Here is a 21768-nt window from a genome sequence, read left to right as displayed (position 1 = left end):
CAACTCAGATAAGTAAGTGTGATATGATAAAAACCATCAAAACAGACATTGGGAAGGATTTTTACCTGCTCCACCATTGTAGGCGCATACACATTAACCCATCTGTTGCTCTGCGTGTGCAGTGAGACGGGTGCCGGTTTGTAGCGTTCTCTCTTCTGATTGGATATCAGTTTCGGGATCCCCAAAAAGTTAATTTGGCGATTACATGCAGAGCAGGTGACTGAGAGATCGGCTTTATGAAACGTGCACACTATGTAAGTGATCACTGTATGAATAAAGAGCACACTTATATTAACATAAATAAATCGCTTACTTCACCTTTAACTTTATATAGTGTTTTACAGCATGATTTTTTCTTGGATAAATTTAAAGTGCCTACGAGGAACCTTTCAATGTTTGTGAAACAGTCTAATTTTTCCTCCTATGATTATAAATGCCCTGTTACAGCAAACGAGACCATCAGTGCAAAGAATGCTATTTTTATATAGTTATTATTAACACATTTGCTCGGTTCTAAATCCCCGCCAACTCAGACACAACGATTCACGGCAGGCAGACGGGAACATTCTGTCTCTTGAACTAAATCAAAGTTTACTTTGCTTCACCATATTCATCTTAACATTACCAAACTGACATAGTCACATATAAGGAGATAACCTCATAGTGATGCATCCTGCCGTCTCTCTTTCACTCGCTGACTAATTAAATGCACGTACGTGCACACGCTAGGCAAGGTATTTAGAAGCAGTTGCTGGCTTTTGTCCAAAGATATGTCCTCGTAGCCACTTAAACTAATCAAATCAAAATCAAACACAATAAATGCATGTTGATACAGCGTATGATATTATCTAGACTTGTTTTCCAGTGCCTTTCTTTGTTTTGGGTTTGTTTGCTCTATTAGCACAGTTGTTATTCAACCCTTGTCAAAGACATATTTGAAAATCCGGGTCTTTCTTCTTTTCAGGATGTATTATTTCCACCTGGCATTGCTTCTTTCCATAAATCGTTCAACTCTTAGAACTTGTAAACCGGTAACTACAGTCTTCCCCTCTGGGAGCCTTTAATTCACCTCGTCCTGATACTTGAGGTCCCATCACAGTGAGTCTGGGATCTCCACATATACACAGACGCACACAGGGGGTGAATGGGCCTGAGGCCAAGCCAAAGGATGTTTACCACAAGAAAACAATACAATGGATCTCTTTAAAATACTCTCTAGAATGCATATATACAGAGGTGATTGTTACTGTGTTTGTATATAGTTTGTGTGGGTTAAAAAAAAAAAAAATATATATATATATATATATATATATATATATATATATATATATATATATATATATATACACTCAACAAAAATATAAACGCAACACTTTTGTTTTTGCTCCCATTTTTCATGAGATGGACTTAAAGATCTAAACTTCATTCCAGATACACAATTGTACCATTTCTCTCAAACATTGTTCACAAATCTGTCTAAATGTGTGATAGTGAGCACTTCTGCTTTGCTGAGATAATCCATCCCACCTCACAGGTGTGCCACATCAAGATGCTGATCTGACATCATGATTAGTGCACAGGTGTGCCTTAGACTGTCCACAATAAAAGGCCACCCTGAAATGTGCAGTTTTGTCTCACAGCAAAATGCCACAGATGCCACAAGCATTGAGGGAGCGTGCAATTGGCACGCTGACAGCAGGAATGTCAACCAGATCTGTTGCTCATGCATTGAATGTTCCTTTCTCCACCATAAGCCGTCTCCAGCAACTTTGCACAGCCATTGAAGAGGAGTGGACCAACATTCCACAGGCCACAATTGACAATCTGATAAACTCTATGCGAAGAAGATGTGTTGCACTGCATGAGGCAAATGGTGGTCACACCAGATACTGACTGGTTCTGAGTCCCCAGACCCCCAATAAAGCAAAAGAATGCACATTTCAGAGTGGCCTTTTATTGTGGACAGTCTAAGGCACACCTGTGCACTAATCATGATGTCAGATCAGCATCTTGATGTGGCACACCTGTGAGGTGGGATGGATTATCTCAGCAAAGCAGAAGTGCTCACTATCACACATTTAGACAGATTTGTGAACAATGTTTGAGAGAAATGGTACAATTGTGTATCTGGAATGAATTTTAGATCTTTAAGTCCATCTCATGAAAAATGGGAGCAAAAACAAAAGTGTTGCGTTTATATTTTTGTTGAGTGTATATATATATATATATATATATATATATATATATATATAGTGTGTGGTTTGTTAATCTGTTAGCTCTTTAATAAACTGCCAACCTGTTGTGTCCCCACCTGCTGCATGCAGCTTAAAGCTCAGGCTCAGGCTGTGACCTGGATGGAATGAGGAACAAGAAAAAACGTGTTGTATGGTATCATCTTCTGACTCTAAAGGATATTTGACCTACAGCCCCTTTTTTTGTATTCCTCAGACTTGGAAAACTTCAAGACGCACAGAAGAAACTCTGTATCGGTCCGGGAAGGTCAGGGAGTGGTTCTGCTGTGTGGCCCTCCACCACACTCCGGAGGTAAGAGAAGGTCTTCACTCTGAATGACTCATCAACCCATCTGGCAAGCACACACTGAAAGTTGGAGTCGGGCTGACTGAAACACAGAAAGGGAATGAGGTTGTGATTTTTCCTAATGTTGGTGGTGTTTGGTTTGTTGGTGTTTAACATCCTAGCTGTTTGAATGATACCCTTTGACTGGGTAATCAACAGTTTACATCTGCCACTATGAGGGAAGGAGATATTCTCTCAAATGAGTCAGTTTTTTTCCCACTATTATTTCAACATTGTTTTTTCTCTCAACCTAAAGGCTAACGGTGTGCTGGATTAATACAAAACAGAAATCTAATGAGGTATTTTAGGCTTTCTTGATTCTGATGAAAATCAGTAAACCCATATATTTTTCAAATTGCTAAACTAGAGCAGGGTTTAAATTGCATAGCATAGCATAGCTTAGCATATGCTGGAGACTAGACAGCTAATCAGGTACCAGGTACTCAACTGTAATTGGTTGGAGATAGTTGCATGATCAGTTAGCGGTACCCTATCCTGGAAATGAGCCAAGCTACTGTTGCCAAGAAACATATTTTGTTTCTTTAAAAAACTGCTTTGGCCTTGACACTTAACGATTTGGAAGATGGCACTCAAATCTTTCATTAGCAAGAAAGATGAATTTTCTGTTGCCGGCCGACCACGGGAAAAGTTTCATTTACCAGTTGACACCAATGTTCGCTAAACGAACGGGACTGAATCGGCTGAATACGTCACCTTGTTCATTGATTGGTCGTGGTGCTATCCAATTGCGTGCAGTTGTATTTGAAATGTGTTTGAATTGGGAAGGTCTATTGATGGTTGCCGGACCCTTTATCGTTATAGATGTGGGTCTGGATTTCCAGGCTAGCGGATGTGTCCTATCGTAACTTTGTCTCAATGAAAACGGAAAGGTTTTCCCTTTGTTGTCTTCTAACTTCTTACTCACGTGTGGCTATTTTGACAGCAAATGTAACAGACCTATGCATGAGCGGAGCCGTGATATCATCCTTATCCCAGGGAACATCATTGCTATTCACATGGTGACGCTGGAGTTGCATTTTTATAAAAGATTCCACTCTGGAACCTAGTTTCTAAAGTTTCCGTTTTCAAGACTGCGTTTGCTGTTATCATGTAAATGATCGGTCGCAAACGTAAAAATAACTTTGCGTTTGTGCCGTTATCGTTACCATAAAAACACCCCCTTAGTGGGACTGCTAAGTGCAACAGCTGCTTGGATAACAGTCACCCGACTGACAGCCTCCTAACACACATCACTGACTCATGCCCTGGTCTGCTGTGGCTAGAATGCAGCCGGCCTGGAAAATTGATTCTAAGTGTTTGGGGCTCGATCCCTTTGGGGTGTTACCTGGTGGACGCTTGGCAAGCTTGCTGGCAATCTTGAAAGTTTTTTGATTTTATGTGCAAATAGTTCTGCTGACACGCTTGTATTTGTTTGTTCTCTACACCAACAGTCGCTTCACTGACTCTCTCCACGGGTGCCAATTTGTTCTGTAGTAATCCAATTAAGGTTAGGGTTTTAACACTAATGGGGCCATAATTCCAACATGTCACACATCCTCAGGCACATGAAAAGCCCCCTTAAGACACTTGTCCCCCTCCCTTCTATACACAGCCAATACAAGCTGTCAATTAGACGTCCATTCCAGTGAGTTATATCTCTCGGCTGCAATAGAAGCTACTATCATCTTGTCATTCAGCTGGATAAACTAACTAGTCACTTGGTTTTTATGGTGGTCCTTCTTTAGCATTAAGCAGATGCAGTATACAGAGTGTGCTTTGATGTGTCTTCGCTATCGGTTCTTTGTTGACCTGCTACGTTGCTTCCGTTACATCTAAGATGCCACCTGCCTCCGCTCGGAGCGGGGAAGTCTGCCAGCAATATGGCAAGATAGATTTGTTTTTGTCCACGTCATGCTGAAAATCAAGCAACTGCCTCGAAATTTCAGTTAGAATAGCGGTTGACCAGAAAGCCCCAAACTCCGTCAAATTGAAGTTTCTTGTCATATTTTGAATACATTTAAATTTGCCTGGGAAGGAGTTGAGTTACATGAAATATATTGAGTGATACTGTGTCTCTCTGAACCATGTTGTGCTGGGTGAATGTCACCAAGTGAAAGCACTCAATAGTTTGTTTAATGGATGTACATGGTTGGCTATGTATCATTGTCATTGCTCAGTCCACCTGATCGTATTAGCTTAATCTACATGTTGTGCTTGTTTGAAATGTATTTATTTTATTTATTTGTATTTACTTATTATTTTAAGTAGCTAATTTCCAAAATGTTAGACGGATGTTAATTGTTCCCCTTTGAAAACAGGTCATTGTTGAAGCTAGTTTTGATTATCAAAGGTTCATAGCAGTATGTTTGTCATCTTTAGCTCTTAATAATATAAGGCTCTCAATATTCTTAATTTTTTCTCCTCATCAAAGCCCTTTGAGTAGCTTTAACCCAGTAGTGTCTGAGAAAGCCTGATAGATGTATGTGGCATTGAGCTCCCACTCACACTCACACACACACACACACACACACAGCTCTGGGTGAAGCATCAAATGTGTATTAATTTGCTATTGGAAATCGCCGCTAATAACTGCACCATATCCTCCTGTTTGACTAATGTTTGCTAACAACTAAAGTGTCCACAGTTTTAGGCAATTACCGCTGTGCCTTTCTGAATAATGAAACAAAACCTTTGGGACCCGTTTTGTTTTTAAAGATTCATGTCTTCTGTGGGAATAAACGTGCTTGGGGCTGACAGCCACAGACAGCATTGTTGGTGTGTTCTTTTCATGGGATTTGCTTAAGAAATGTATCAAACTTATTTAATTGTTCATACCAAAATATAAATCAATGATCAGGCTCTCAACACATTGTATTGGACCGTGTGACACGATACAATCACTTTGGCAGTTCAGTTACAATTTCCTAACTAATGCTGTTGTACGGAAACAAATGAAATGTTTGAAAGCGTGCATATTACAGTTATGACATTCACATTTTTAAAAAGGCAGCAGCATGGTTTGCAAAATGCTCAGCTATGACCTAGGGATGATACAGTTGGTAGTAAACAGTTTAAACTTGCAAATACACTGATTCAAGCAGCTTGGTCTTCAGTCTCAGTTGTGTCATTCCAGGAAGTGAAGAACAGTTTAAAAATCTGCAGACAACCTTAAAGGGAACGACAATAGAATATCATGTTATATTCATGGATGTATTTTCTTTATCGATCCTGAGGGCTATTCGACCTGGGGAGAAGACTCACAATTTACAAGCGATCAAAATAAATGAAAGTTTGTGTCGTTGAATGTGTTTGTGTGGTGCTGCTATGTATGACGCCGGCCATTATAAGGTCCCATTCACGAACCAGTTTCCCGGCTTCTGAATAGAAGGAATAGTGGGCAGTTGAATGGCGTTGCTTTGAACAGGTATAGTAAAGCATGACAACTCTGCCCCTAACCCTGAATATATATGTTTTTAAATAATCATGAAAAAATCATGATAATACATATTCAGTGCATGTACTGCTCTGTTGCATGCTAAGTCTTGGGATATAAACGTTAATATGTTTGTTCATATGCAGTCACGTTTCATGACAAATCTCTCAGTGTGGCATCAGCTGCCAATAACAGGACAATAATGACTGTTGGACCACCTAAGCCACCTTCCTTTCCCTCCCTTTACAAGGAGCTCATTCCATTTTAATCATATTTTGCGTGTGGGTGGCACATCTCAAGGAAAAAAAAACACCTGACATCTCAATTCATTGCCATATGTTTAGCACAGCTCCCGTAGTGGTGGGGCCCGCTATGCGTATATGCCCAAGGCTCTGGTGGAGGGTCTGCACCTGCCAGAGGGGGGTCTTTCAGAGGACACAATATGCCTGGCTGACAGCTGTCCATGCCCGCTTGTATATAGCACAGGCTCACCCATGTGGAAAGACCTGTACGGACATAAGAGAGAGAGAGTATGGGAGGATAGATGTGGATGATGACAGGAAGAGACATTTTTTGAGGGGATGTGGAAGTAGTGGACTGCGAGAGAGAGAGTTATTTTGTTGCATACAGGTATATACAACGTTGTCTTCACCAGGGTTTCATTTTCAAAATGACAGAAAATAAATAATTTAAAAAAATTATAAAACTATTTAAAAAAAGAGCTACTGTAAATGTAGGCCTATATAAAAAAAAAGTCCATAAAGAATTTCTCTAAAATATAGTATGCTTTGATTGCCTTTCTCATTCTTACAGTGGTGCCATACTCATTCAATTCTTGAAAAAATTGTCCAAACTTTGGATTAGAGTCTGCCCATCTCGTGTTGAATTTTCCCCAGAATAATATTAATTGTACAAAACAAATAAGGTTTGAGTTTGAGAGTATACGTGTCTATCCAAACATCATCACACCTATACCAATCATATGTGTGAATGGGTGAGGCAGGTGAGTCCACACTATAACATACGATCATGTTCATGCCCATTTATAAACCACTTAGTGACACCTTTGCAGAGACAGAGAATTATCATTTCACCTCAGCTGTAGAAAAACTGCTGCAACAGAGGTTGTTCACAGACAGTTTATGAGGCAGATGTTGATTTGAAAATAACAGCTGTGTTTGAACTGGGGGAATTTACTGAGGCTATATTTGAGGCTTTTAAGTGCTCAGAATCATCATGTAAATGTTGATTAAAGATGGTATTGTACTGGATTATTCAAGAGATGTATTTAACAGAAGTGGGTAGAAATCCCAGTATGGGTGATGTTTGAGTGGCTTTATGTGGGTTAAAGTTAATCATGTTCATAATAAGAGGCAATAAACAACAGAGGTGCTAAAGTGCAACGTCCTAATTGATGGGACTTTTTATGATATACTTGTTTCTGATTTGTAAGTGTAACGTAGAAATAAGTGAGACAGACACAAAATCATTCGTTTTAAAAGAGGGGAAAAGGCAACATTCATTGTTGTTGCTGAGCGACAGCATTCACGTTATTTTAGAAGAGACACTGTAGGTAAATAAAGTATATACATTATGAAAGAAGACATACTGAATTACGGAAGCAAAATTGCCAAAAATCGCAAAATTGACCAGTGCTTGAAAAAAAACAATGTTTTAGCTTGCAGTGTCTCACCTCAAACTATTTGAATATCCTTCAAGTTGTGACTGTCAATGTCAAATACTGAATTCCAGCGATCCTTTTGGACTCACTTTGTCATGATGGTAACTTCACACATTTGAATCAAACCTCTCCGTACATTAGGCAAGGCAAGGCAAGGCAAGTTTATTTATATAGCACAATTCAGACACAAGGCCACTCAAAGTGCTTTACAGGGGCAAGATTATAATACATAAAACACATTATAAAACATTTAAACGCGAATAAAAGAAGCAAATAAAATAAAAATTGCAGGTTAAAATGGAGACACATTATAAAACATTTAAAAGCTAATAAAAGAAGCAAATAAAAATAAAAATTGCAGGTTAAAATGGAAACAAAAAAGTCTTCAGACTCGATTTAAAAGAACTGAGAGTTGTAGCAGACCTCAAGTTTTCTGGGAGTTTGTTCCAGATTTTTGGTGCATAATAACTAAAAGCTGCTTCTCCTTGTTTAGTCCTAACTCTAGGGACTGTAAGTAGACCTGTCCCAGACGACCTAAGGGCTCTGGACGGTTCATAACGTATCAGCATATCAGTAATGTATTTTGGCCCTAAACCATTTAGTGCTTTATAAACCAACATCAGTATTTTGAAATCAATTCTTTGAGTGACAGGAAGCCAGTGTAAAGACCTCAGAGCTGGGGTAATGTGATCCACTTTTTTGGTCCTAGTGAGGACTCGAGCAGCAGCGTTCTGAATTAGCTGAAGCTGTCTGATAGATTTTTTTGGAAGGCCAGCAAGGACACTGTTACAGTAGTCAAGTCTACTAAAGATAAATGCATGGATAAGTTTTTCTAAATCTTGCTGAGACATAAGCCCTTTAATTCTTGATATGTTCTTTAGGTGGTAGTAGGCTGATTTATTAATTGATTTAATGTGTTTCTTGAAATTCAAGTCAGAGTCTACGATTACACCAAGATTTCTGGCTTGGGGTGTGGTTTCTAACATAACGGATGTAAGCTGTGCGCTGACTTTTAATTGTTCATCTTTGGCACCAAAGACAATTACTTCAGTTTTGTCGTTGTTTAATTGAAGGAAATTTTGGCACATCCAATCATTGATTTGTTCAATGCACTTACTCAGTGCCTGTATCGGACTGTAGTCTCCTGGTGATATGGTTATGTAAATTTGTGTGTCGTCTGCATAATTATGGTAGCATAATTTGTTCTTGTTCATAATCTGAGCTAGTGGGAGCATGTAGATGTTAAACAGAAGAGGCCCAAGAATGGAACCTTGGGGGACTCCGCATTCAATATTTGTCCGCTCAGATGTGAAATTGCCTATTGACACATAGTAGTCTCTATCCTTTAAGTAGGATTCAAACCAGCTTAGTACAGTTCCAGAAAGTCCAACCCAATTTGCTAGTCGATCTAATAATATGCTGTGGTCAACTGTGTCAAAGGCGGCACTGAGATCCAGTAAAACTAAGACAGAACTTTTGCCACTGTCTGTGTTTAAATGGATGTCATTGAGGACCTTAACCAGAGCAGTCTCAGTGCTGTGGTGTTGTCGAAATCCTGACTGGAAAACATCAAAGCAGTTGTTCTTTGCTAAGTAGTTATTTAGCTGTTGATAAACAGCTTTTTCAATGATTTTACTTAAAAATGGTAGGTTAGATATGGGCCTATAATTTTTCACGAGTGATGTATCTAGATTGTTCTTTTTTAGGAGTGGCTTGATGACTGCTGTTTTCAGGGCCTGTGGGAATACACCTGTCTGAAGGGACATGTTGACAATTTGTAGAACATCTGAGGCCATACAGCTAAAAACAGTTTTAAAGAAGCCTGTGGGCAGAATGTCAAGGCAGCAGGATGAGGAGTTCAGGTGTTGTATAATGTCCTCCAGGTTTTTGTGGTTTATAAGATAAAATTCTGTCATTGTATTTGAATTGATTTTAAGAGGGAACACATATGTTGAACTTGGTATTGATGCAGTGACAGCTTGTCTAATTTTGTGAATTTTCTCAGTAAAGAAGGAGGCAAATTCATTGCAGGCTCTCGTGGAGAGATGTTCAGACGCTACTGACACAGGAGGGTTTGTTAATCTGTCGACAGTAGGAGGAAAGACTTCTTTACTACCAGTGTGCTATTTGTTGATGATATTACACACGACTCATATTTATTCGTATTTCTCTCTGTTTTTATCACCGGGGATTATGCTGCTCTTAATCTGATTAGCAGACGACACATTTCTCAAATCTCCATGAGTATAATCTCCTTTCACAGTCCCATATCCATCCAGTCATATTCACCCCCCTCTGTGTGTGTCTGGGGACGACGTGATCTCTCTGAAATTATACCACATGCTATACTGTCACACCACTCACACAGCCTTCTCGTCAACCCAAACCCTTATGATTTAGACATTATGAGGCTTGGTTCATTTACATTGAAGGGAAGCTTTGGTTACAAGCAGCTGGCAACCTGACAGTCGCATGAAATTTGGATATACATTTTTCTTTGCAGGGCAGGGACACTCGTTTGATTGGATGTTCTAATCACGTATGAAAAGGTCACGGAGGAAGTCTGAGTGCAGTGCAGAAGCGCAGGCAAACATTTCCCAGGAGACATTGTGTGACATTTTGTGACATGCCCCTCTAAATCTCCCTATAAGCTCCTTAAAGTTAACAGTATCCGTTGCTGTTGTTATTGTTGCCTCTGACGTGTGTGTGTGAGTGTTTTGGGTGCTCAAAGTCAAGAACATAGGTGATTTGTTTCCCTGTGTGTGTGTGTGTGTGTGGGGGGGGGGGGGGGTGGGTGCAATTCCATTGCTGCAGTGAATGGGGTCCCCTCTTTGATATGTAGATATCGTTCAAGGATTCTAGTCCCCTTCAACCCTTCAAGACAAAAGGCCTTCAAAGTACATTTTCTATTGTATTTTTGTATTTTTTAAATGACCAAAAATAGAAGTCCACACTTAGTCAATGTAGACCGATAGTCCACTGTTGGCAATGTTGGCGTGTAAAGGTGTGTGTGTGCGTGTTTGAAGGCTAAATACAGACATTCCAGTTTTCCTTTTCTTTATGGCTGACAGTGTGTAAGCACCTCCATCCTTCGTTCCAGGCTGCAGTCACATGTCATGTCCTCGGGCTACACTGCTACACCGCTACATAAACACAAATCCTCTCTGTACCCGTTGGGGATTTCATCCCAGAAGAAATGTGATGTGTGTCACCTGCCATGCAAAGGGGGAAAATAACAATTGTGGAAACAAACATGGCGGCTCTGTCCACAGCACCTTGCTTGGCTTAAAAGTGCGCTATGCAGTTTTAGGGATGGGGATTTGATGTTTACATTTGCAGAGCTTGCAGTTTGTTTACAAAACATATTTTCTATACAGGTAATTATTTTTATTGAATACTTATATCATCATTAATCAAAACAAATTAATTTACAGGCACATGGAACCAAACTATGACTGGAATGTGTGGAACAACAGAAAAACAGTCCATTTTCAGGTAGCTTTCTGACTTCAAACAGTGTTTCAGGGATCCCATTTTCCTGTGATGTGAATAAAGTTAGCTTATTAAGTTATGAGAATATACCTTGAAAATGGTCACTTCTCTGACACACCCAAGGTGGACGTTTAAGCAGAGCACCAATCTGCATTTTTTAAGTGTAAGCCATAAGAGCTCACAGCTGGCAACTAGTCTTTACAAATTAGCCTGGAAATCCAGACCCACATCTAGAACAATGTAGGTTCTGGCAATGAGCAATTGACCTTCCCAACTCAAAGGGTGGCAGCAACTGTGCATTTCAAATACCACTCCACGTATTGGATAGCACTACAACCAATACATGTGGGTTTTGTTAAATACCAAGTGTTGAAATCATGATGAACTAAGCATTAATTTTTTCATGACATCATCATGTTTGTGGCAATTCAAATAAAGTGGTGACGTGGTCCGTCTTAATCAAACCATTTAATCCAATTCAACGTCACCACTATCTCAAGGTCACCACCAAGGTGACCTTGAGATAGTGGTACCAAGTTTCATGATTTCAACACTTGGTATTTAACTATACACACATGTATTGGTGTGTCTAGTCAGACATGATCATCAGTAACAACGCAGATCATGATGATTGACACCCCTTAGCCCATGCATTAATTGATGTATTGTTCCTGTGTTAAATCATGCCTGAATTACTGATCGGTCATTAAGTAGGGGAGAACGGGGTAAGTAGGCACACTTTTTACTCTAGTGAGAATTTCTCATCACCAAAACATCTGTCAATAGCCATTCCTACATTAAATTGAAGCTTAAGGTGTTGGCTAGAAATGTGTGTCTCTCTTTTTTTCCAACTTATTGTAATGAAGAAGTAATTTACCATCAAAGACACTCTGACACATTGTGACAACCAACCCCATCAAGGGGTCGGTTGTCACACACTATGGGGTTGTTTGTCACAATGTTATCTTAATGGGAAAAATCTTAAAAAGAAGGCAAGGAGGCAGGACCAAATTTGAATGTTTAATTGCATTGTCAAGTTGACAAATAGGCCTACATAACGTTCTGTAGCCTTGGCAGCTGGTCTAGTTTGGGATGCACTGGGTTGTTTTGATTTTGTTGCCCTTTTTTCTTTTGCTTGCTAGCTGCCTTTTCCTGCTCTATTATTTCCTTCTCTGGGGTGTCAGTGAGGATACAGCTTGACAATTTCTTTCGTTATTGGGTTCCTTTTCTGGCTGCAGCCTTGAGATAACATGTGACAACCAACCCCCCAAAAAATTTGACGACCAACCCCAACTTGAATTTCTTGCTAGCATCAAGGCCAACAACCATCTGACAACTAATTAGCTTGCTAACCACAATCTAAACTATAGTTTACCCTTCACACTTTCTGAGGGTAACAAGTGTTTTGTTATAAACCCATTGTGTAAAAGCCTAAAAGAAAAATACTGAGAAGCAAAATATTTGGAATTTGACATGAAAAACACAAAACATCCTCTCACCTGAAATGCAGCAGTCGAACTCCAAGGAAGTCTATGTATGTGACCTCTGATCCCAATTCTGGACCTTTTTTATATCAACATTTCAGAGCTAGCGCGCTCTGGTGGCGAGATATAACGAATGTGACATCCAACCCATGTGACAAATTACCCCGTTCTCCCCTACTACATAGATGAATTTATGATGGTTTTGCGGCATCAGTTTTGATCCTGTTCTTTGAACTTTACATGTGCGTGTCCGACACTGTTATAGACTAAAGGCATTAAAGATGCAATTTAGCTACTATAGGCTATTTGTCTTGGTAAAAAAACACAAGATATTGGCTATAGCAGCGCAGTAACTGTATCATAGTGACTGTCTCTCTCATGATATAGGACCGTTGAGGATGATGTTGTCCCACATGTCCCACTGCTGCGCTCTGTTTTACCTGTTGAAAGAATGATGCAAGCCAGAGTCTGGGCTAAAGCAGCAGCAGAACGCATGTTGCAATCTCTTTCCGCTTATCCTTCAGGGAACAGATGTTATAGCCACAACACTGGGATTTCTCAGTGGTATGTGTCTCTGTTGTATTCGTGAGCTATGTTAGAGACAGTTGGTGCTGGACAGTTTGTAACGATTGTTAATTCTAAGTTGCTATGTTTTAAGAGTTACAATTCCTTGAACGGGTTTTCATTTTCATTGGAACCAGCTTAGTTTAGTTTAGTTTAGTTTATTTATTTAGCACACATTAACAATTAATGGTGCAAGGAGGGAACGAAGCCCAATGGGCTTGTACAGAGTTCCACCCCTATCAATAATCACAATGAAATCATATTCAGGCTAACAAATAAACTCTAGAAATTAAGGAGACAAGGTACATAAATACTCAAAATAATCAAAAATAGATGGGAAAAAAAATGTGATAAATACATGTCAAAGATAATGAAAAAATTAGAAAGAAAAAGAAAAAGAAAAAAGCAAAGGAGAAGACAGGAGGTTATTAGAAGATTCACAAAAAGATAAGATGTGTTTTAAGCTGCTTTTTAAAGAGTGAGTGGGATGATATGGATCTTAAAAGGGGAGGTAAGACATTCCATAAAGCCGGGCCTCTGTAATATATACTAAATTGATGATGTGATGTGCGGGAAAAGGGTAAAGATAAGTTGTTATTGCTGCTCTGTCTAGTGCCATGTGAATGTACGTTAAATTAATAAGTAAACAAAGTCTGAAAGCTTTCCGGGAGATCTTGGTTTCTGTAAATAAACTTGTGAATGAATAAACATATGTGATAGATATTCAATTTGTGAATTGGAAATATATAAAAATGAATAAAAAGTGGTGCTGACGGAGCATATCTGTTTGAATGTGAGATGAATCTTAAAAATCGCTTCTGAATAATACATACATTTTTGAGATGGTTGGGATATGAAGCTGCCCAGACCAGATTACAGTAGTTCAGGAAAGGAAACAAAAAACTATAATATAAAGTTAAATGGGCAGAAGGATGAATTAAAGGACAAACTTTCCTTAATATGCCCATCATCTTTGTGGACCTTTTGCAAACCAGGTCTATGTGATTTGACTAATTAAGTCTTTCGTCAACTAGAATTCCCAAACATTTGGTAGCCTTTACTTGCAATAGAGCATAATTCATCATTCACACATTCAATCAAATAATTAAAGTCATTATGAGTTTCTATGAGATTAGTGTCATCAGCAAATTAGTGTCATCAGCAAATAATGCTTACGTTAAGAACATGAACAATACAAACATTAGGATACATCTATATTGTGTATCTTCCATTTACTAAACACACTTACAACATTACTACGACAACACATGTAGTGTAATATATATATTGCAAACTCTTTAATGTCTATAGATAAATATTAAATAATAACGGCTTTAAAAGCATCCCATCCTCCTTTTCTGTGTATCCCTGCTAATCCCTCTCTCTAATGTCTTCTTGTCTCTCTGCCTTCAACATCACACACTCCTCTTCATTTCTCTCTCTGTCCTCTGCACTTCTTCTTCTCTCTCAGACTGTATTCACTCTGTCCTTTTCCATGGAACTCCTCACTTGTCACTCCTGCCAAAGTGTATTTCAATTATTTTAGAGACATGCTATGCATCTTCTTTTTGTTTCATCTTTGTTTCTGAGGTTGCATCAGTTTGCATAGGAATGATACAAAAGTGTCTCAAACAAGACATACACTGCCTGGCCCAAAACAATAGTCACACACTCAAATATTTCGTTGGACCATCTTTAGCTTTGATTACAGCACCCATTCGTCTTAACACATTTTGATAAACTGTATTCTTCTTTTTTTCCTTTAGTGTTTAATTCATTTGGCAGTGGATCTACAGCCTAAAATAGTTGGTAAGGCTTTTCAATTTAAGGAAATCTCCCAGCCCCGTCCTGGTGGGATGCTCCCCAATCTGAGATTACATAAAGACTATTATGTTGTCATCAATCCAACAGTTGGTAATTGAAGCCTAATGTCCTTGAACCTCAAATTGCCAAAACTGTCAAAACGTGGTAATGTGGACATGAATGCCTTTGTCATGTGGTCAGCTTTTGAGAAAAGGACATAATCTTATTATATAAGTATTGACACTGGTAAAATAATTTGCCCTGAGTTTCAGTTACATGATGGAATTAGGTTGATTAAACTTGAAATATTTTAGTAAGAATCATTACCTCAGGACTATTGAAGTTTTTTTCAGTATCATTTTTTGAAAAATAATCCAGGTCGTTCTTTTTGCAGGCTCTCTTTCTTATATTAAACACATGTGGCCACTCAATTCAGCAGTCATTAAGAGATACATTCATGAGCGCTCCGGTGGCGTAGTGTACAGAGCGCGTACCATATTGGCTCCGGCCTTCGTTTTAGTGGTCGCAGGTTCAAATCCGACCTGTGGACCTTTACTGCAGGTGATCCTCCCTCTCTCTCTGTCTCCCCAATTCAACTGTGTACTAAATAAATAATAAAAAAGCTTGAAAATGCCAAAAAAATTATCTATAAAAAAATAAATAAAGATACATTCTACTATTACATACACTTCTAGAGGCATTGGATCAGCTGTCTGTAACTTGAATCCGTCCATGTATAGCACAGGAGTTCAATTCAGCGGAAACAGTTGTCAGTTGGTACTGTGTGTCTTTCAAAGTGAGCAGTGCTATCACTGATCCTGGACCTGCTCTTGTACACTCGGCAGTAGAGAGAGAGAGAGAGAGAGAGAGAGACAGGAAGACGAGCCTGAGTGCAGATCAGGCCCGACACGCCCTGCCAGCCCACATCCAGGCACAAAGGCATGAGCAGGGGGGGTGCTTACACAATGCATCCACGTACTCCCTCTCTGTATGACAGGCCAATGTCACAGCATTGCCAGAAATATATGCTAATTGTATCTGCACAGTCAAAGGAAGAGGAGTGAATTACAGGTGTCAAAGTCACTCTTTGTTAAGATAAGTGAATGTCTCCTCACGATCCGCTACCTGTATATGTTCCATTTGCACGCTGAAAACAAGATGGTGTTAATACACAAACGGGTAGGTAAACAAAGGGTATGAAAACAAAGGCCACCATTGCTAGCAACATGCTAACTAAAGAGCCTAGTATGTGTATTAACACTGGAAAAACACATATGTAGCACACAAACGGTACAGAAAGGTTTGCGGATCGTGAGGAGATATTAACTCATTTTGACGACAAATATTCTCCAGAATCGCTGACTTCACCTTTAACTCAACCTGGTTATACCATGATTTGCAAAGCGCTCTCTTAACATGTGTATTCCTCCCAAATGTTCAGTCCAGTCTACCCTCCCTAGTACAGTATACTGTATGTCAGTGTGGAGCAGAGGAGCAGAGAGGCTGTCACTTTCTGTCTGTTTCAAAGCCAGGCACATTAACGGGCCCGCCAGTGTGACCCTGCCGCGCTCTTTGTACCACACAATTACTGTGTTTTTAGTTGTTGGACCTAATGCTGCTGACCTCAATTTTCTAATGGGGGGGAGACTGAAGATGGGCACTCAAGACTGAAATGGCTTGTGTTGGTTGCCACTAAGAGTAGATTTCTGTCCAGAGAGTGTGTGTGTTTTTCCCATTGTTTCTCTGCCCCCCCCCCCCCCCGCCCGAGGCTTGCAAATCGTTCTACAGAGCATGTGTGTCCTGTCCTGGCATTGTAAAAAGGGGGAAACAGTAGAACAGAGGACATTCTTGGAGCCTTGAGCAGATATGGGAGTGCTGCACTTATGGAGCACAATGCCGGATGACAGTAGATTAGCATTTTTTCTATTTGCTGTGTATGTTTGTTTGTGTGTTTGTTTCTGGGCAGGAATGAAGCAGCTCCCCCCCCTTTTCAAAGGCGCTCCAAATCTGTGAATGTATAGATTCTAATAGGACCAAATCGTGAGTTATGCTTTCTCGGTTCACTCTTCCTTTTTCCCATGTTGAGTATGTGACAGTGGCGTTGTTTCAAGAAAAAAGCCTAACTATGGCAGATCTAGGAATATTAAATGTGCGTGTGTGGAGCCTACATTTCTTGGCGCGTGTTACCTTCCAAATCAGCCTCTATCTCTGTACTCAGTGTAAACAGTAAACACAAACACATTGAGGTACTGTAGCAGCCAATAATGTAATAACTGCCAATAACATCTACAATAATTTTTTAATTTTTAAAAGCGGATAATGCTGTGACTTGCCAGCAATGTAATAAAATGTCTGAGCCATTCACGCAATTAGAATTTCAGAATTCTAAATTTCCTTCAGGATCAATAAAGTATCTATCTATCTATCTATCTATCTATCTATCTATCTATCTATCTATCTATCTATCTATCTATCTATCTATCTATCTATCTATCTATCTATCTATCTATCTATCTATCTATCTATCTATCTATCTATCAGCTTTTTGCCCATCATTCAATAAGTTACAAGCCTACATTATTGGCTGGCTGTTACATTATTGCATTTTTGTCCGGGTTTAAAAAAATATACTTTACCAATGTAATAACTGGAGCTGGTAATGTAACACTATACTTATATCACTTATTTTACATTTGATTTATTGGCTTTAAACTATCACCTTTCCTTGCCGTTTCCTCTTTCAAATACCTGCTTAAAGACCGGACCACACAAACATCACATTACGGGCAAAACGTGGTTTCATGATTGGTTCTCAAAATTGTCAATTGACATCATTAGATTATAAATTGAAAAAAAATTATTACGTCATTGGCAGTTCATACAGTATGTTGTCAGCCGTTATTACATTGTTGGCTGCTTAGACTGGTTGGTATTATGCAGGTGCATGCCTGTGTGCTGCATGACAGCCATCACTGTGTCCAATTAATGCCACACCACATCCCTCCATGAAAAGTTAACAGGGTGGATCTGGGGAGGTGACCCTTTCTCTTGCAGCTCAGTGGAAGACTCCCCATGTTGCCTTCACATGCTTCACACAAAAGTAGGGCGAGGAGGTTCTTTTTGTGCTTGTTATGTCAAACGTCTTTTGCGTTCCACATAGTCTGTCGTGTTGAACGAGAGCAGAGACAGGATTCTAAAAGCTTTTGCACTGAGCGGCTAGGCACGCATTTATTTACCTTTCCACCGTTGGAAGTAGGCAAGGGTATCAACATAGGCAAGCCCTGCTGCCCCCTTTTTTTGGTCACCCTTTCTGTGCGATTCCAAGCCATCCCAAAGGGTGCAGAAAGGGGGAGTGACATACAGTACTGCAGTCCGTTGATAAGTCAACAGAATGATTTTTTGTGCGAGAGGTAAACCACTGTGTCTAGTCACATCGGCTAGAGCACAATGTTGTAGTGCAGCTCTTTGTTTATTTTGTGGCCATTTTTCCTCTCCATTGAATTAATCAGCGGGCTACACTGTGTCCAGCTGCTACAATGTCACTTTAATCAACATCTCTGACCCATAGACTGTATATTTATTTATTTATTTTTGATTTAACATTTATTTATACTCAAGATATCATTGAGGGGTCGAGAAACAAAAACAACAATACATACACAATATACAATGCAAATACATCAAATACACAACAAGCTGGTAAAGAGAAACATTTAAGACAGAGGTGTAGAGTGGCAAAATAAAATAAAATTGGTAAAAGTACAATACGGCCTAATTAAAACAGTTCCAGTTCCAGTTTGGTAGATTTAAGATAATATGTTTAAATTGGTTATACATAGGGGAGAACGGGGTAAGTAGGCACACATTTTACTCTAGTGAGAATTGCTCATCACCAAAACATCTTTCAATAGTCATTCCTACATTAAATTGAAGCTTAAGGTGTTGGCTAGAAATGTGTGTCTCTCTTTTTTTCCAACTTATTGTAATGAAGAAGTAATTTACCATCAAAGACACTCTGACACATTGTGACAACCAACCCCATCAAGGGGTCGGTTGTCACACACTATGGGGTTGTTTGTCACAATGTTATCTTAATGGGAAAAATCTTAAAAAGAAGGCAAGGAGGCAGAACCAAATTTGAATGTTTAATTGCATTGTCAAGTTGACAAATAGGCCTACACAACTTACTGTAGCCTTGGCAGCTGGTCTAGTTTGGGATGCACTGGGTTGTTTTGATTTTGTTGCCCTTTTTTCTTTTGCTTGCTAGCTGCCTTTTCCTGCTCTATTCTTTCCTTCTCTGGGGTGTCAGTGAGGATACAGATTGACAATGTATTTCGTTATTGGGTTCCTTTTCTGGCTGCAGCCTTGAGATAACATGTGACAACCAACCCCCAAAAAAATTTGACGACCAACCCCAACTTGAATTTCTTGCTAGCATCAAGGCCAACAACCATCTGACAACTAATTAGCTTGCTAACCACAATCTAAACTATGGTTTACCCTTCACACTTTCTGAGGGTAACAAGTGTTTTGTTATAAACCCATTTTGTAAAAGCCTAGAAGAAAAATACTGAGAAGCAAAATATTTTGAATTTGACATGAAAAACACAAAACATCCTCTCACCTGAAATGCAGCAGTCTAACTCCAAGGAAGTCTATGTATGTGACCTCTGATCCCAATTCTGGACCTTTTTTATATCAACATTTCAGAGCTAGCGCGCTCTGGTGGCGAGATATAACGAATGTGACATCCAACCCATGTGACAAATTACCCCGTTCTCCCCTACTGCTATTATGGCCATCCGGCATAAACCCTGCCTACCAAGTTAAGATACTGTCGAAAGTTGAAACGGAAGCCAGATCTAAGGGTACAGTGCACTGCCGGAACGTGCTGCTCAGTGTAAACGAGGTATTCGGTATGGTGGCTGAAATACCATGCCATACCCAAATGGAACCGCTGGTCTGTGACCATGTTGTGTGGCTGCTTGAGCACTCTAGCATGGCTCACATGTATTTTATATAAGTAGCTCATGCTGTACCAGGTCAGTTTTATACCCTGCTACGTGTGAGCTTATTGGGCTTGGGAAAGTGTGCACAGTTTTGTTGTACATTTGTTCATTTTACAGCGTGCCACACATCCCGCTGCTTTGTAATTGGGACATTACTAATGCATGTTGTTGTCACAGTGTGCTCTTACATGTATTATTTATATCAACTGATGAGGCAGCTGATGTCGCCAATATATTCTGATGACAAATAATCCTGATGTAATAGTAAAACTGCAGAAGTCCTTTTGTATTGACAGATGGCTGCTTTGTCTTTTTTGTTGTGGTTCATCCTTGTCATAAATATTTTTTTTCTGCAGATGAATGTGTATGGGTTAAAGCAGTAAGGCCGGACCCTCTCTCTCTCTCTCTCTCCGGGGAGAGTGTCAGTGGCTGGCTGTGCTCGGGGTCTGCAGCAGGAGGGAGAGAAGCAGGCCAGGGCATGTGTTGTGAAGAAAATTTAATCACATTACATGGAGAGAAAAAAAGAAAAAAACGTTTTTTTTTCAACTGCTGGCTGACGTCACCGACTGTAATAAAGACATGAGGTCTATCGTGGCACTCACACAAAACTCTTTTTTAAGATTGGCTCCATTTAAAGGTTCAGTTAGCGGAATGGTCAGTTTAGCTATTTCCTGTCAGTGGCTGCAGTTAGCAGTCCCCTCCCTCGTCCCCACGTCACCACATTAATGCACTGCGGTCTTCAAGCAGCGAGTTATCTAGCATCATCTTCAAGCAGCGAGTTATCTAGCATCATCTTCAAGCAGCGGGTTATCTAGCATCATCTCAGATCCATAAGTGTGATAAAACATGATAAAAATCATCAAAACAGACATTGGGAAGGATTTTTACCTGCTCCGCCATCGTAGGCGCATAGTACACATTCACCCATCTGTCGCTCTGCACGTGCACCGGCAGTGAGATGGGTGGCGGTTTGTAGCGTTCTCTCTTCTGATTTGTTATTAGTAGTGGGATCCCCGAAAAGTGTATTTGCCGATTACATGCAGAGCGAGTGACTGAGAGATCGGCTTTATAAAACGCGCACACTATATAAGTGATCACTGTATGAATAAAGAGCGATTTAACACTTATATTAGATAAATAAATTGCTTACTTCACCTTTAACAATTCTCTTTCCATTGTTAACTTCGATGATGCCATATGAGCAAAGCTGGAGAACCCTCTAGACAGAGATGAATAGACTGGATTTAACTACACTTTGAGTGGCAGTGTCCATGCTGTGTGTAACCTAATGGATTTCTTTATTGGACAAAGCCATCAGATTGAATTGTCTCACTCTAAATTATATGCAGCAGTGAACACATTTAGAAATTGGTATTTAAATTTAAGAACATGTACAATTAAAGGGGCACTGCACAGATTGAACGCAGTTTACTCGTCAAATTGAGTTCAGTTCAGCCTGTAAAAAGAGTCGTCCTATGGCAGTTGTCCTGCATATTCACCGGTTTCTGGTTGAGTGAACGCTGGCGCATCTGGCTGCCGCTGCTCACCGGTACCTTTTGTACCTTTTTACCTTGTTGTATAGTTTTATATTGTATCTGGGTTTTTATCTGGGTTCTGAGCTTGCTCTCTGGCGGAGAGTAAAGTCGACTGCCTCACGCTACACCATAATTAACTTTACAAACATTTCGCCTGCGGCTCTGCACGGATTACCTGTCTTGCCGCTGT

The 21768-nt window shown here is 39.8% G+C and overlaps 1 protein-coding gene across 1 annotated transcript in view; it reads left to right on the top strand.

Annotated features, from left to right (window-relative positions):
* cntn4 (contactin 4) overlaps positions 1 to 21768 on the top strand; it is a gene marked incomplete at its 5' end in the record, with an annotated part of 163059 nt that overhangs the window by 58151 nt on the left and 83140 nt on the right. Inside the window, one exon of the mRNA XM_080026764.1 lies at positions 2449 to 2544. Within this exon, the coding sequence (XP_079882890.1) occupies positions 2449 to 2544 (96 nt within the window). The remainder of the gene's footprint in view (positions 1 to 2448; positions 2545 to 21768) is intronic.

The sequence above is a fragment of the Ammodytes marinus genome (assembly GCF_949987685.1).
Source record: "Ammodytes marinus genome assembly, chromosome: 4".
NCBI classification, from domain to species: domain Eukaryota; kingdom Metazoa; phylum Chordata; class Actinopteri; order Uranoscopiformes; family Ammodytidae; genus Ammodytes; species Ammodytes marinus.
This window is presented reverse-complemented; position numbering and strand designations above follow the sequence as displayed.